The sequence below is a fragment of the Cricetulus griseus genome, chromosome 3 (genome assembly GCF_003668045.3).
Source record: "Cricetulus griseus strain 17A/GY chromosome 3, alternate assembly CriGri-PICRH-1.0, whole genome shotgun sequence".
Classification (NCBI taxonomy): Eukaryota; Metazoa; Chordata; class Mammalia; order Rodentia; family Cricetidae; genus Cricetulus; species Cricetulus griseus.
The window spans coordinates 11,318,104-11,331,659 of NC_048596.1; the positions used below are offsets into that span (position 1 = coordinate 11,318,104).

The following is a 13,556-nucleotide window of genomic DNA, read 5'->3' on the forward strand; positions in this document are numbered from 1 at the left end:
ATAATTTAAAAATGAAATTAAAACATCAATGATGAGGAAGAATGTTCATTCAAAAAACTCTTTAAATTGTTATAGAATGTACTTGTAGGTAGGTACAGGAATGAATGGGCATTCCTGTTATGGGAACAGGGTACTGCATGCATTCTGGCGTCTTAACATTGCCATGTGTCCAGGGCCCTTGGACCATTTAATGTCCAGGATTTCAAAGCCTAGAGCTAGGATAATGGTAAAAGGCTACAGAGCTAGGTATGGGTCAGAGTCCATGGCTTCAGTTTAGCAAAGGAAGAGTTGGAGAAATCACAGGTACAGGATAGTGACTTTGCCTTCTAGAAGGGTCAATATGAAGAGTATGAAAGATTTTGTATGAAAAACAGTGTTCTGACTGCTTTGTGGAGTAATTTAAATTGTAGTGATGGACTTACTGTTATATCCACAGAGGAATTCCGTTCTCTTCGCTTGGCGTTTTCTCCAAACTTGGATGACTACAACCCTGACATCCCAGAATGGAGGAGGGACATCAGCCGAGTCATCAAAAAGTCTCTGGTGGAAGTGAGTACAAGCATTACCTTCTCTACATCAGACATAGTCCTTCCCTGCCTTTGAATGACTTCATGGAGAACAGAACCTTTGCAAAGAAAGAAGACAGAGCTGGAGCCCAAAGGAAATATCAAATTCATATCTTAATATTTGTGATTCATATATGCATGCCTGTCTTCATTATTGGGTAAGTCCAACCCTCAGAAACACATGGCCCTTGGCCCCTATGAAGCTAATTCTTCTTCAAGAAGACCATCTACATCTGTGACAGTTATGCAGCTGAGTTTGGGATTTGGTAAATTTTTCATTAGTAAATGAAAAGTCAATTACTGTGCATAACCAAGGAGAACCCTGCCTAAGTGTCTTCAAGGGTAAATGAAATTAATAAGAGAAGCCCAGCTCCAGATCCACATGTCAGCACACAGCTCCAAGAGCACATGGTACAGGATGCCTACCCATATTTCAGTGTCTGAATTCTTTTAAAGACATTTCTTTTCCTTCCCAAGAGAAGCTGATTAGTATCCTTGTTTTGTAGAAAAAGCCACTGAGATTACTCCCCCAGACTCTCATGAATGATAGGCGACAAAACTAGAAAATTGAATTAAATGACCTACTTTTCATGTCTGGGACCTTACAATGTAACACAGCCTCTAATCCCCCTAAGCTTTCTGGAAGAGTAGGGAGGTGATGTGGATTGTTCCTCCATGGGCACAGGTTGCTGAAGACTGGAGAAGACATCTTTCTTAAACACCTCTTCCCCTATCTGCTTTGTTTTCATCAGTGGCTCAAAGAGTGAGACATCTGCTCATGGGTTGATCAATGTAGTGTCAAACATGGGAAATCAGAAATTTCCCCACAATATGTTTAGATCAGTTAACATTTGCTAGATAAACAGAATAGAAAGAATGAATATATTCAAAGGACATTTGGTAGCGTAGTTTATAGGCCATGGTCCAGCTAGTTCAATAATGGCTGTCTCCCGAAAGAAAGTCCCACCCCAAATCCAATAGTTGTTCAGTCAATGAGACTGAGTACATCCTCTGGTCTTCAATACAACTTGGGGTCCCAAAGAACTAGGTTCTAATACCAGTGAAGGAATGCCTTAGCAGCAGGATAAATTAACTTGCCCAATTTCTAGGGATCATAAATTGTGAACATCTCATACCTTACAAGCTTCCTAGTGGCCTACAATTAATCATTAATATTCCAGTCTGCTGTATATAATAATAGCCAACTGGATGCAGAATGACTATGTTAGTTCAGCATCTCTCAAGACAGGGTGGGAGTGATCTAGAGACAAGGAATAATTAACGCTTTTCAGTTTTCCCAAGAGGCAACTGATCTGTTCTCTTGTCCCAGCTCTTATTTCACCCCATTTTGAGATCAGTAATTATACTTGGCCACTTCATTAAGTCCTAAGGGATCTCATTAAGTGTGCTCCTCCAACAAAAAGGACAACTTGAGTCATCTTATTCACAGTTTATTCGGTTGCTATGTGACAGAGCTCTACATAAAATCGCTTAATGTTTGGTTCTTCACCAAATTGGCTTTTGATAGGGACACAGCATACAGGAATCTTTGAGTGACTTTCAGTCAGTAGATAATTTTTTTCATATAATGAGGATGCTTTTAACTTAATCTCAGAGTTTGAAACTTAGTAGGAACATACAACAGTATGGCATCAGATGTAATCAGAATTATACTGTGGCATCAGGATAAAGGAATCAGAAGACAGATTATATTTATATGCTTCACAGCTAGATCAAAGCTTACAGTATTACCAAACCTTTCCCAGATGATTTTGAACCACTGCCTGACCATGTTGCAGTTTCTGTCTGCGCTGGGGCTGGGTCCTGGATACCTAGATCCCTATTCAGGGAGACTTGTCTTAGCTCGCATGGTACTGTGGGCTGCCTTGTTCTAATAATCCTCGGAGTAAGTCATTCCAAATAAATGCAAGTCTACAGAGTCATTTTTCACTCAATTTAAGACACACTTGAAGAGCCAGTATATCTCTTTATGAGACCTCTTAAAGCTCCCATTGGGTCCCCATGGCAGCCAAGCTCCTCCTGCCTATACCTGCTTTATTTCCTTCATCCTCATAGGAAATGAAGGGAAGTTTCTTCAGCATACTAGGGCCATTGAATCAGCTTCCTGACGACCACAACTTGTAATGTATTTTCACCTGAAAGGTGAAAATGGTTCAGGGGCTTATCATGAGAAGCTGCATATAACATTGATAAATTACTCAGCAAATCAAAAGCTACTAATATATTGGATTTATTGCTAAGTTTGAAAATGCATTTAAGAAACAATCACTGCAGTTGGAAACCATGACAAAATGGACTAAAATATGTAGCCTTTTTAATGACTTATGAGAGATGTGTAGAAACATATAAGCAAAATAGATTTTAAAAATGCATTCTAAGAAGCACTGTCAGTGTAAACAAATACACTTGAGAGAAAAACTAAAATGTGGAGAAATTGTTCAGAATTGGCTACAGCAATAAAAGCTTGTGTGAGTTGTTGGTAATTGGTTTGAACAGGAATAGTGGAGCCACTTTGTACAACTCCTTGAGCATATGCTTGATTCAGCAGCAATGAGATTGGTTTTAAGCACTTTAGACAGGAGAATATGACTGGAATTGGGCTATAGTGGGAGTAAATGTTGTAAACTAAACAGCTGACTTGAGATATCAACAATAGATGGCTATCTACAAGAAGGAATGAGATGATCATTCATTCAGAGGACGACAGGTTAAATTCTCACATGTAACCAGAGAAAAAGAGGACAGCCTATGTCAGAGGTGAATGGATGATGATCCCAAAATAATATAACTGGGGAAAAAGCCTACTTTGGATCACAGAAATGTGGAATGAAGATATGGGAGTTATATTGAGAAGTTATTTTTAATATGAGTATTAAAATCCTAGTGAAATAAACGCATAGTATTTTCAGTGGTCATGAGGGGAAAAGTTTATTCTACAACCATCTTGGGAATGGGTTCAAGGTGAACCCTAGGTTATTAGTATAAGCACAAATGATTAATCAAGGAAGAAGCTTTTGAATGCTATTTGAATATTGCATCTTCAATTTATATGAGTATGTATTAATTGTTTATAGTGATCTTCAGTGTGACATTTTAATTTCATCAAGGTATGCAATGTAAGCTGATCATTTTACTACCCCTTTAGCATTTGAATCCACCAGAAGTTCTTCATGTATTCAGAGTCATAAGTTAGCAAGCCAGCTGTTACTCTTATAACTTTTCTACTTAAGGAAATAGAAGTTCAGGCACAACGAACTGACAAAGCAGACACTGTGATGAATCTTGGATTGAGTCTGAATCAAACTTTCTGGCTCTGAACCTAACTGATGACCCAATGATGCTCATTCTATCCCCTGCTGCCCGCAGTAGCCAAGGCTCTGCTCCTGAGTCTCCACTCTTCACATTTCACTATGGCTTCTGCCTTTATTGGTGTCTAACACTTGCTTCTTTGTCGTCATCCTCCATGGGATTCACCTGGTCTCTTTGTCTCTTCCACAGGCCACAGGGATTCCCAGCCAGCACATCCTGGTAGCAGTGTTACCTGGCTTACCCACAGCTGCTGAGCTCTTTGTTTTGCCCTATCAGGATGCAACCAGAGAAAACAAAAGGTCGCCAGAGGACCTGGAGCAGGTGAGTTGCCTAGAAGACATTCCAACTTCTCCCTTTAGTATCTCCCACCCACAATCTGGCTAGCCACCAATATAGCTCTTAGAAGACCGATGGACTCTCCCATTAACCTTGATATTAGCGTTAGGGATGGTTTAATGAGAGATGGTTTAATGAGAGCAGGTGACTCTTTTGAAGGCCATGCCACTTAGAATTTGGAACACATTTAGGGAGGTCTACATTTTGGTGCAGAGATTACCTAAGAGAGACCTAAGCCAGTTCTGTAGTTTTGCCACTGATATTCATGGATCTATCAGAGATGGAGAAATCAAAGACAACAAATTAATGTTAGTAATTTAACAAAAGTCACAGCACCGCATAGGTATTTTCGTTGATTAGAGAAAATATGTAACAAAGCACCTGGCCAATATAGTAGCTGTTCAATAATTATATTGATGGTTGTTTTATGATAGAAAACAATGTGGAAATAAGAAAGTAAGTTATTCAGATTATTAAATAGCCAGGGATACTGAAGGATGTTTCTGGAAGAAAGAATGTTGCTAGTGAGGATGTAAAATGATTAATGAACTGACTTTCACAAAGTGGAGAATCAAACAAGGACAGCAAGAAAATGGAAGAATGGTGACAAAGTGGCTAGTATTAGTTATGAGGTTTTATAGTGAAACGGGTACTTCTATAATTTCAGTGAAAAGGAAGATACCAAGCTAGAAGTGAAAACACTGATTAAGGAAATTGATTATGTTTTTGCCTGCCCAGGATTGTAGTCACTTAAAACCCATGACAAATTAATGAGTTAGTTATGTGAATATTATTATCCTAACTGAAAAATTCAATGATGAAATTACCTTATAATGCCCACATATGTGTTGAGACATATCCACAAAACAGGCTGCCCACTGGTAACCTGTAGTTTTCATTTGTGGTAAGGTCTGTTGATGCTTTTCTCAGTCACATAACTAAGGGAGCAGTAGTAGTGAGCTTTGAAACTCATTTAATTTAAAAGTCCAGTGTGGCAATTTTCTCTGTCCAGTATCAGTCCCACTGGACTGGTTTCTCTCCACCCAATCTGGACCTTACAGCCATTATGAAATAACCACTCTGAGCTTAATATCTATTTATAATTGTTTGGCCATTGGTTTAGGCTTTTTACTGGCTAGCTCTTTGTTAATTATTGGTCAATAACTATTAGTTTGTGTATCTCCACATGGCCTTACTGGAGAATGCCCAGGTGTCCTACCTTCCCAGTAGTTACATGACATCTCTTTGACTCCACCTTTTTCTATCCCTGTTTGGATTTCCTGCCTGGCTAAATCTTGCCTACCAATTAGCCAAAACAGCTTTATTCATCAACCAATAAGAGAAACATATATTCCCAGCATTCAGAAGGATATCTCCCATCAGTCTAGAGATACAGTTCAGGCATGGATAAATTCAGAACTTATCCAGACTGTTATCCATCTACATTCTTTCTCCTCTCTCCTTCTCCTGTTCTTAGGACCTCATAGAAGCTTCTGTAAGAATAGAACTTGTACCTAGGAAAGCAAGGATGGCTGTAAAAGCCCATCTTCTATTTAGCTTGATGGTGAGCCCACTCAAACACTGTATCTTTCCTACAATATCACCACCAGGAGCCCCAGATTTGCAGTTATCACAGGTCAAGTGTAGGTCAAGTGGACAGGCATCTCATAATCCATTTTTAAATTTAATTTTTATATTTTTAAGATTTTTAAAAATTTATTTTAGAAGCACTCTTATTTACATATCCATCCCCCCATTCCCTCACCCTCCCATACTCCTGTGCTCCCTAGCAACCCCCCAACCCACTCCCACCTACTCACCAGGGATAGTGAGGCCCTCCTTGGGGATCATCAAAGTCCATCACATCATTTGAGGAATGGCCCAGGCCCTCCTTCCTGTATCTGGGCTGCAGTAGTATCCCTCCATAGGGAATGGGCTCCCAAAGTCCATTTGTGCTCTAGGGATAAACACTGGCTCCACTATTAGAGGTCCCATAGACTGCTTCCTAGCTGGCACCCACATTCAGAGGGCTTGGTTAGGTCCAATGCTGGTTCTCCAGCTTTACAGCTACAGTATCTGTGCTCTCACTAGGTCAGGTCAACTGTTTCTGAAGGTTTCTCCAGCACAGTCTTGGCTCCTTTGCTCACCCTCCTCCATCTCCACAACTGGATTCCAGGAGCATGGCTAATTGTTTAGCTGAGGGTGCTTGTTTCTGCTTCCATCAGCTACTGGGTGAAAACTCTAGGAATGGCAACCAAGGTAGTCATCAATCTCACTGCCTAGATTCTTAGATGGGGTCATCACTGTGGATCCCCTAACATTTTCCCTGTGCCAGACCTCTCTCTAAACCTGCATCTCCTTTCTTGCCCAACTCTATTCCTCCCCTGTCTCAGTTGTCCTGTTCTCCCCCACTCCCTAGATAGAGTACTGCTGCTAAAATTTCAGGTGTTAAGAGTAGTCTGTCCTATTAATAAATGTGAAAGCAGATGGCAAGGTTCTTTCTTTTCTTTCCTTTCCTTTTCTTTTACTTTTTTTTTTGAGTTTTTCGAGACAGGGTTTCTCTGTGTAGCTTTGGAGCCTATCCTGGCACTCGCTCTGGAGACCAGGCTGGCCTCAAACTCACAGAGATCCACCAGCCTCTGCCTCCCGAGTGCTGGGATTAAAAGTGTGCACCACCAACACCCGGCTACAAGGTTCTTTATAGGAAAAAAAACATGTGAAGGAGAAGGAACATTGGAAATGGTGACACTGCAATAAAATATGCAGACATTTTTATAACAAATACAAAAGATATAAGAAAAAAAACAAGGCCATTCTTTGAGAGCTGACTTCAGGAATGCTGCTGATCTTAGCCGCTCCCTTCATGCTCTGGTCCCCTCCTAAAGAAGTTGTATGAATGCCCAGTAGGGTAAGAGTATGTATTTTGCCTACTGGTTCCTAAGGAGTGGGAGAGAAAAAACACAGAGAAATGTCCCTGGCTCTCTTCCCTGAGCCATTTCTGAGAGCACTCCCCAGGGAACAGAAATGCTGGTTGAATGGAACTATCTTGCCTGTGAAATAAATTGAGAATTCTTCACAGTGAGAAGCATGTGACCCCTTTGTCAGGATGCTGCCAGTGGGTTAATCAAGTGCCCTCTACCTGGGAGAGCTCCACCAGTTTTGCTTTCAGATCTCCAGAGAGTGTGAAAAGGCTCTCTTGCCCTCAGTGGCCTCATCAAGAAGAGCATATCCTGCTGCTAAGACCAGCTGCTCAAGTCTGGAAGAAGCTCTGCCCTCTGGGCCCTACATCGCTTGCTTCTCTCAGAATCCTCTGGGGGGACAGGTGTAGATCAGCCTCTCATGCATGGAGGAGAGACCACCATGCTCTGAGGAGATTATGATTGCTTGCTGGAGACAGATAAGGCTTATGCTTGTGGTCTTTCTAGCTCTGTAAATGACATTATGGGAAGAACACACCAATTGGTTATCCAAAATCAAACACTCAGCCCTGAAATCATACATATAAATGACAATATACAGACTGAGCAGGTCATATTTAGGAACATATATGTATATACATAAACTTACATATATCTCAATGCAAGAAGAAACCATAAATTCAGAAGAGAGCTAAGAGAGTTTTATAAGAGGGTTTACAGGCAGGAAGTAAAAGGAGAAATATTATAATTGTATTATAATCTCAAAAAGTAAAATTAAAGGTATTTAAAAAAATGGACAGTGGAAAAATAGCAAACACAAATAATACATATTCTGCTTAATCTGTTTCTCCTTACAGATGGATATTTCAAATTTTGAGGGGAGCAAAAGGAAAGACATCTGTGAAAATAGATTAATCTATCAGTGACATTTAATAAGCTTAATGTTTTCAATTAAATGTAGTCATCAAACAGATCATTTTGTGCAGTTACGCTATTCACTGTCAGTCCTGAATTTGAAACATGAGGATTTTGGGTTCTAAAGTTAGTATGATATTGAGTTAGTATGAGAAGGTCATTAAAACAGGAGGAAAACTGTAGCCAATACAGGTAAAGGAAAGGCATGTAGCTAAAGCATGGGAAAACTTAAAGCAAGCAATGAACCATCCAAAGAAAGAATGGAACTAGGTGAAGAAGCCTCAACTGGAATTTAGAATTTGGATCCAAGGCCTTTCAGTCATATAGTTGTGTTGAATGAGTCAGGAGAAACCTTCTTCTGTTAAAAACAAGAACTTTCTCAATTACTAGTTGAAGGGACTGCAGGTCCAGGCTTCATCAACTGGGCCTTCTTCAAAGTAACCCCAGCCTCTATTCTTCAAAGTAACCCAGCCTCTATTCTCTCTAAAGATGGCACCAGAGTATTTGCTCTATTTGTGTTCAGCCAGGTTTATATTGCTCAGACCGACTTTATGAAGAGTTGTTACTACTTTGGATTTGGGATGCCTTGTCACTGATCCATTTCCCAAAGAGTTTTAAAAAATGATTTGCTATGTGGGAATTTCAAAAAATGTGTATAAGAGCACCACATATCTGTGCTATCAACTCAGAATCTGCTCTAGAATGCCATTCAGCACTGTGTGTGCTATCCATAGATGTCTTAGATGTCTGAGGATCTGCAATGAGAACTTATTAGCTCTTGGGCAGGAGGACGGTTTATTCCTATGCTCAGGAGCTATCCCTAGCCATAGCTGAACTAGAACACTTAAAAGAATCCGTTTGCACATTAACACGATGCGGCCCTAAGATCAAACTGAAAGAATCGTCTAGTTGAGCAAAACCTAACAAGTTGGAGTACCAGCAAACAGAGGTCCAAATGCCCCCTCAAGAAAGGTAAGACATATGTCCATATCAAAAGACACTACCAACATTCTAGCCCCAGAAGCCCAGGTTTCAAAATGAAAGCGAAAACATCACTAAACACCAAGACAATATGTGTCCTTCACAGTAGAATATTATTCCCACAGTAGCACATACTGTGGAAAGTAACTTAGATTATGCACAAGGTAATAAGTTCAAAATAACAATTATAAACATGGCCAATGAACTCAAAGAGAATATGAATAAATTCTGGATGAAGATCAAGAAAATACAAACTTTTGAATGAGATAAGGAAAGCAATTCAACATTTTGTGTAGATGGAAGTTACTGTCCTGCTCAGCTCTGCAGCCATTTAGTTCCAAATAAACAAACAGAGGCTTATATTAATTATAAACTGTTTGACCAATGTCTAAGGCTTCTCATTGGCTAGCTCTCTCTTAATGATTAACCCATTTCTATTAATCTATGAATCCCCACGTGGTCTTGACTTACTGGAGAATGCCCAAGTCTCTTACTTTCTTAGCAGTTACATGGTGTCTCCCTTGCCACTCCCTCTGTGTGGCTTCTTCCCTGGAGTCTTCTAGCCTGGTAGTCCTGCCTGTTCTTCCTGCCTAGCTACATCCTGCCTGTCCATTGACAAAAACATCTTTATTCATCAACCAATAATAGAAACATATATTCCCAGCATATAGGACATCCTCCATCAACTTTGCTTTACTTTAATAATATTTTTATTATTTGAAAATCCCATACTTTGTAAACAATAAATTTTGATCATATCTACTTTTCATACCCCATCCCCACTCTCAACACCCTCAGCACATCCTAAATATGCATCTCCCCCTTGTACCACTCTTTGGGGGTGTTTCAAAAATTGACTAACTCCTCTCTTAAACTTCCTTTTGTTCATATTTCAATGGTTGACATTTTCATTCCAGTCATATGAGTGTGTTTTCTCCAAATTATTTTTATTAAGGATGGTGTAAATGTTGAATATATTCCTAACATGGTGACTATCACCATTGTAGACCAAATGTTGACAGTTTTCTGTCTTTGGGTCCCACAGGATGATAACTATGATTCCCTACTGTCTGGGCATAGCCTTGGCACTTACTTAAGATAATTGACTTGGGAGAAGGAACTCCATGTGTCACTTCTAACCTGGAGAAATGAAGTGCTTGCAACTTCTTTTCCCCCTGTGCTGCAGTGAATGGAAACATCTGAAATGGCTTCTCCAATCTGTTTCTCATGTGCTGGGAAGCATCTGCCCATCTGTGGTTGATACTGTGCATGAGCGGAAAAGAATGCATCTTTTGTTCAGGTCCCTGAATTGATTCTCATCGTTATACCCAGTCTTCTTCTTTTGAGATTCAGAACAAGGAGTATCACTGTTTTTCTTATAGCAACGTTCTTCCATAATATCCTTTTCTAGTGTCTGTATTGAGCCCCGGCTTTGTCTTTTCATACAGCAATTTAAGCGAAATGTGACCTTCATCTGAATCATAAGCATATTCTAACAAAAAGTCAGATACCAAGAATAACAGACTGTTTCTTGAGCCATGATTGTTCAGCTAAAGTAGAATAGGAAATGGGATGTGTAGCAAAGCAGCAGAAGAGGCATGACAGTATGAATTAAAAGTGAAATTCACTTAGGAGGCACACTTTTCACTTGGCCAGCAAGAGAAGTAAATTCATCTTGCTTAGCAAGTCTAGTCTTTGAGTGATCACCTTATTTCACTTGAGTCAACATCAGGCAAATGCTTGTTCTTCTCATCTATGCTCTTCTTATGCTTCCTGTAGATTGCAGATTGTTATAATCTTTCTGTTGTTTAAACTATCAAACATTACAATCTGCATAGATCTGAGGAACGAATATGTTCATGAGGAAACTATTAGGAAATGCCTATTCTTATGGCCTACATTGCTCAGTGGCATTGGGGATAGTATTTGTGTGTGTGTGTGTGTGTGTGTGTGTGTGTTTGTGTGTGTGTTAATGTTGGGTTGGAAATGACAATGTAATCAATTAAATATTGTTATAATTTTATCTCTTTAACTTACCCAAATATACAACTAGATATTTTCCTCTCTCCCTCATGGTCAAATGATTCAAAAGACCTATTTTATTTTTAGTAGGGCTGAACTAGGATTAGGAGTCAAACAAAAAATGGTTTAGTCTCAACTTCTCAAATATTAACTGGGTAAACTTGGATATGACCTTTTAACTCTATGTTCTTCCATGGGGATGCCAGGATAAACACAAGAAAAAATCATCAGACATAACCAACATTATCAAAATCAAGTGTTCAATGCATATATTATATACTTGAATGTATAAATAGCATCTCATGATCTGATAAAGACAATGAAAAATAAGTACTTCTGTAATTAACCTGGTAAGAGGTTTTTAAAGTATTGTTGAAATTTGTAAACTGTTTGTAACTAATTTATTTGAATAGAAAAATGCCCGGTTTTAATTAAGGTTGTTCTTGTAGGGAATGTAAATTGCATTTCTTTTGCTTATTATGCATAATTTCTCTCCCACAGAGTATATATCCTTTATCAAATATCTTTTGATGCAAGTTAAATACCATGAAACACATTCTGTTGCCCGATTAATTTGGCTGGCTTAGATTTGTAAATGATACAGACAAATCAAATGAAGCAATGATAGAAACCAACACACACCTAATTATTTTCACCAGGGACTCTCCTGGAGATAATAAATTAAAAGTATGTTGCTATGATAAATTATATTTTGATTTAGTTATTATATGTCTCACGTGTGTTACAATAAATCTTTCCACCAAAATCTGCCAAGCCCCACTGCCACTTGTGCGCTTTACGCCAGCCACCTGCCTGGGGCTCAAATTAATACACAGAAACTTGTATTAGGTTCAAATGCTGCTTGGCCAATGACTAGGATTCTCATCTGTTAGCTCAGTCTTAATTATCATAAATCTATATATTTTATAAGACTTATCTTATAGAGGATGCCTTCTGCTGGCACCCTCTCTTGCCAGTGGATCACATTGCGCTGCTGGAGGAAGAGTGGAGGGGAAACAGGATACTTCCTGTTTCTCCTAGCGTAAATGAGTCTCCTTGCTATGTAACTTCCTGCCTGGATCACCATTTCTCTACTACATTTCCCAGAATCCTCTTTGACTCCTAGTCCTGTCTAACTTGCTGTCTCATTGGCCAAACAGAACTTTATTTAACAATCAATAAGATAAACATACACAGTACATTCCCCATCACACGTGAATATAAACATGTTCAAGACTAAGAAGCTCTCACTTCACTGGTGTGAAAGTGAGAAGTCCCCTGCTGTAGATACATAGTTCTATGTTCTGTTTCTGATAGTTTCTAGGAAGCAGGTAAATTTCTTAATTGCTTTTGAGACATCCTTTATGTTTGAACTAGAGTATTTTTTTTTCGTTATGTGTCTACATATGCCTGTGTTTGGATGTTTGCATATATATGTATGTTAAGAATTTGCATGCACCAGGCATTGGTGGCACACGCCTTTAATCCCAGCACTCGGGAGGCAGAGGCAGGCAGATCTCTGTGAGTTCAAGGCCAGCCTGGTCTCCAGAGCGAGTGCCAGGATAGGCTCCAAAGCCACACAGAGAAACCCTGTCTCGGGAAAAAAAAAAAAAGAATTTGCATTCATTTGTAAGTTTCAAAGTCAAAGCCTTTGTGATTGACATTTACTAATAACCCATTATTTCCCAACAAGACCCCACTAATTGAGTAGTAATCAGAGATTTCAGAGGAAGCATCTTTGATGGAATTTCTTGGAAATTCTACTCTTCTTGTAAACCTAGATTGCTAAGGAAATTTTCATAAAAAAGGAGTATCTTCAGAGAGGCACCAAGTTGTTTTCAGCATGATTTTGACTTTTTATTCATGGTTTCACAATTGACAATATTTGAGAGACATACCCCAGGTGTCATCCATGGGGCATGGGGGATCATCTTGCACTCCTCTCATTCAGCAGAGAAGTTTATGTGCAGGGCACTGCAGTTCAATGACCAACTAGTGACTTCCATAATGGACTCCAAACTAAACCATCAGGGCCTACTTAATTATTAAGGCTCCACAGTGCCATTTTGGCAACATAGTAGAGAAGATGAAACTCAGCAAATAAAAAAGGAAAGCAAAAGAATTTAACTGAAGAATAATGGTCAGCATCCATCTAATTAGACTTAATAACATATTAAATAAAATATGAATTTGATGCTCAAAATAGTGTATTAAAAATAAGTCAAGGATAGCAGATAAAAATAAGTAGTACAGTTATTCCTCAGAGCCTTTCAGAAATCCCCCAAAATGTGTAAGCCAAGCATAGTAATGAGCTTTTACCCTGTCTGTAATCTTTACTGCATGTAATTTCTACTCAAACACCTTGCTCAGGCTTACTAGTCCATGGTCTAGAATTCCATGTATCCTACCAACATATACCAGCCTCCGGAATGATTTAGCAAACGCCTGCATGAATGAAACAGGGATTAACTAATTCATTGCTTAAGCT

The 13,556-nt window shown here is 39.2% G+C and overlaps 1 protein-coding gene and 1 long non-coding RNA gene across 21 annotated transcripts in view; one reads left to right on the top strand and one right to left on the bottom strand.

Moving 5' to 3' along the window:
* LOC103158813 overlaps positions 1 to 11,931 on the bottom strand; it is a 71,321-nt gene extending 59,390 nt beyond the window's left edge. For 12 of the 17 annotated variants that reach the window (XR_004768946.1, XR_004768959.1, XR_004768952.1 and 9 more), the window contains exons 1-2: positions 10,140 to 11,931; positions 423 to 625 (exon numbers count right to left, since the gene is read on the bottom strand). This is a non-coding gene — a long non-coding RNA (uncharacterized LOC103158813). The remainder of the gene's footprint in view (positions 1 to 422; positions 626 to 10,139) is intronic. The other 5 variants (XR_004768960.1, XR_004768953.1, XR_004768954.1 and 2 more) reach the window with 4 other exon arrangements.
* The window catches only part of Sorcs1 (sortilin related VPS10 domain containing receptor 1), a 513,824-nt gene that overhangs the window by 479,120 nt on the left and 21,148 nt on the right, over positions 1 to 13,556 (top strand). For all 4 annotated transcript variants that reach the window (XM_027407047.2, XM_035441778.1, XM_027407045.2 and 1 more), the window contains exons 22-23: positions 437 to 549; positions 4,086 to 4,217. In XM_027407047.2, the coding sequence (XP_027262848.1) occupies positions 437 to 549; positions 4,086 to 4,217 (245 nt within the window). The remainder of the gene's footprint in view (positions 1 to 436; positions 550 to 4,085; positions 4,218 to 13,556) is intronic.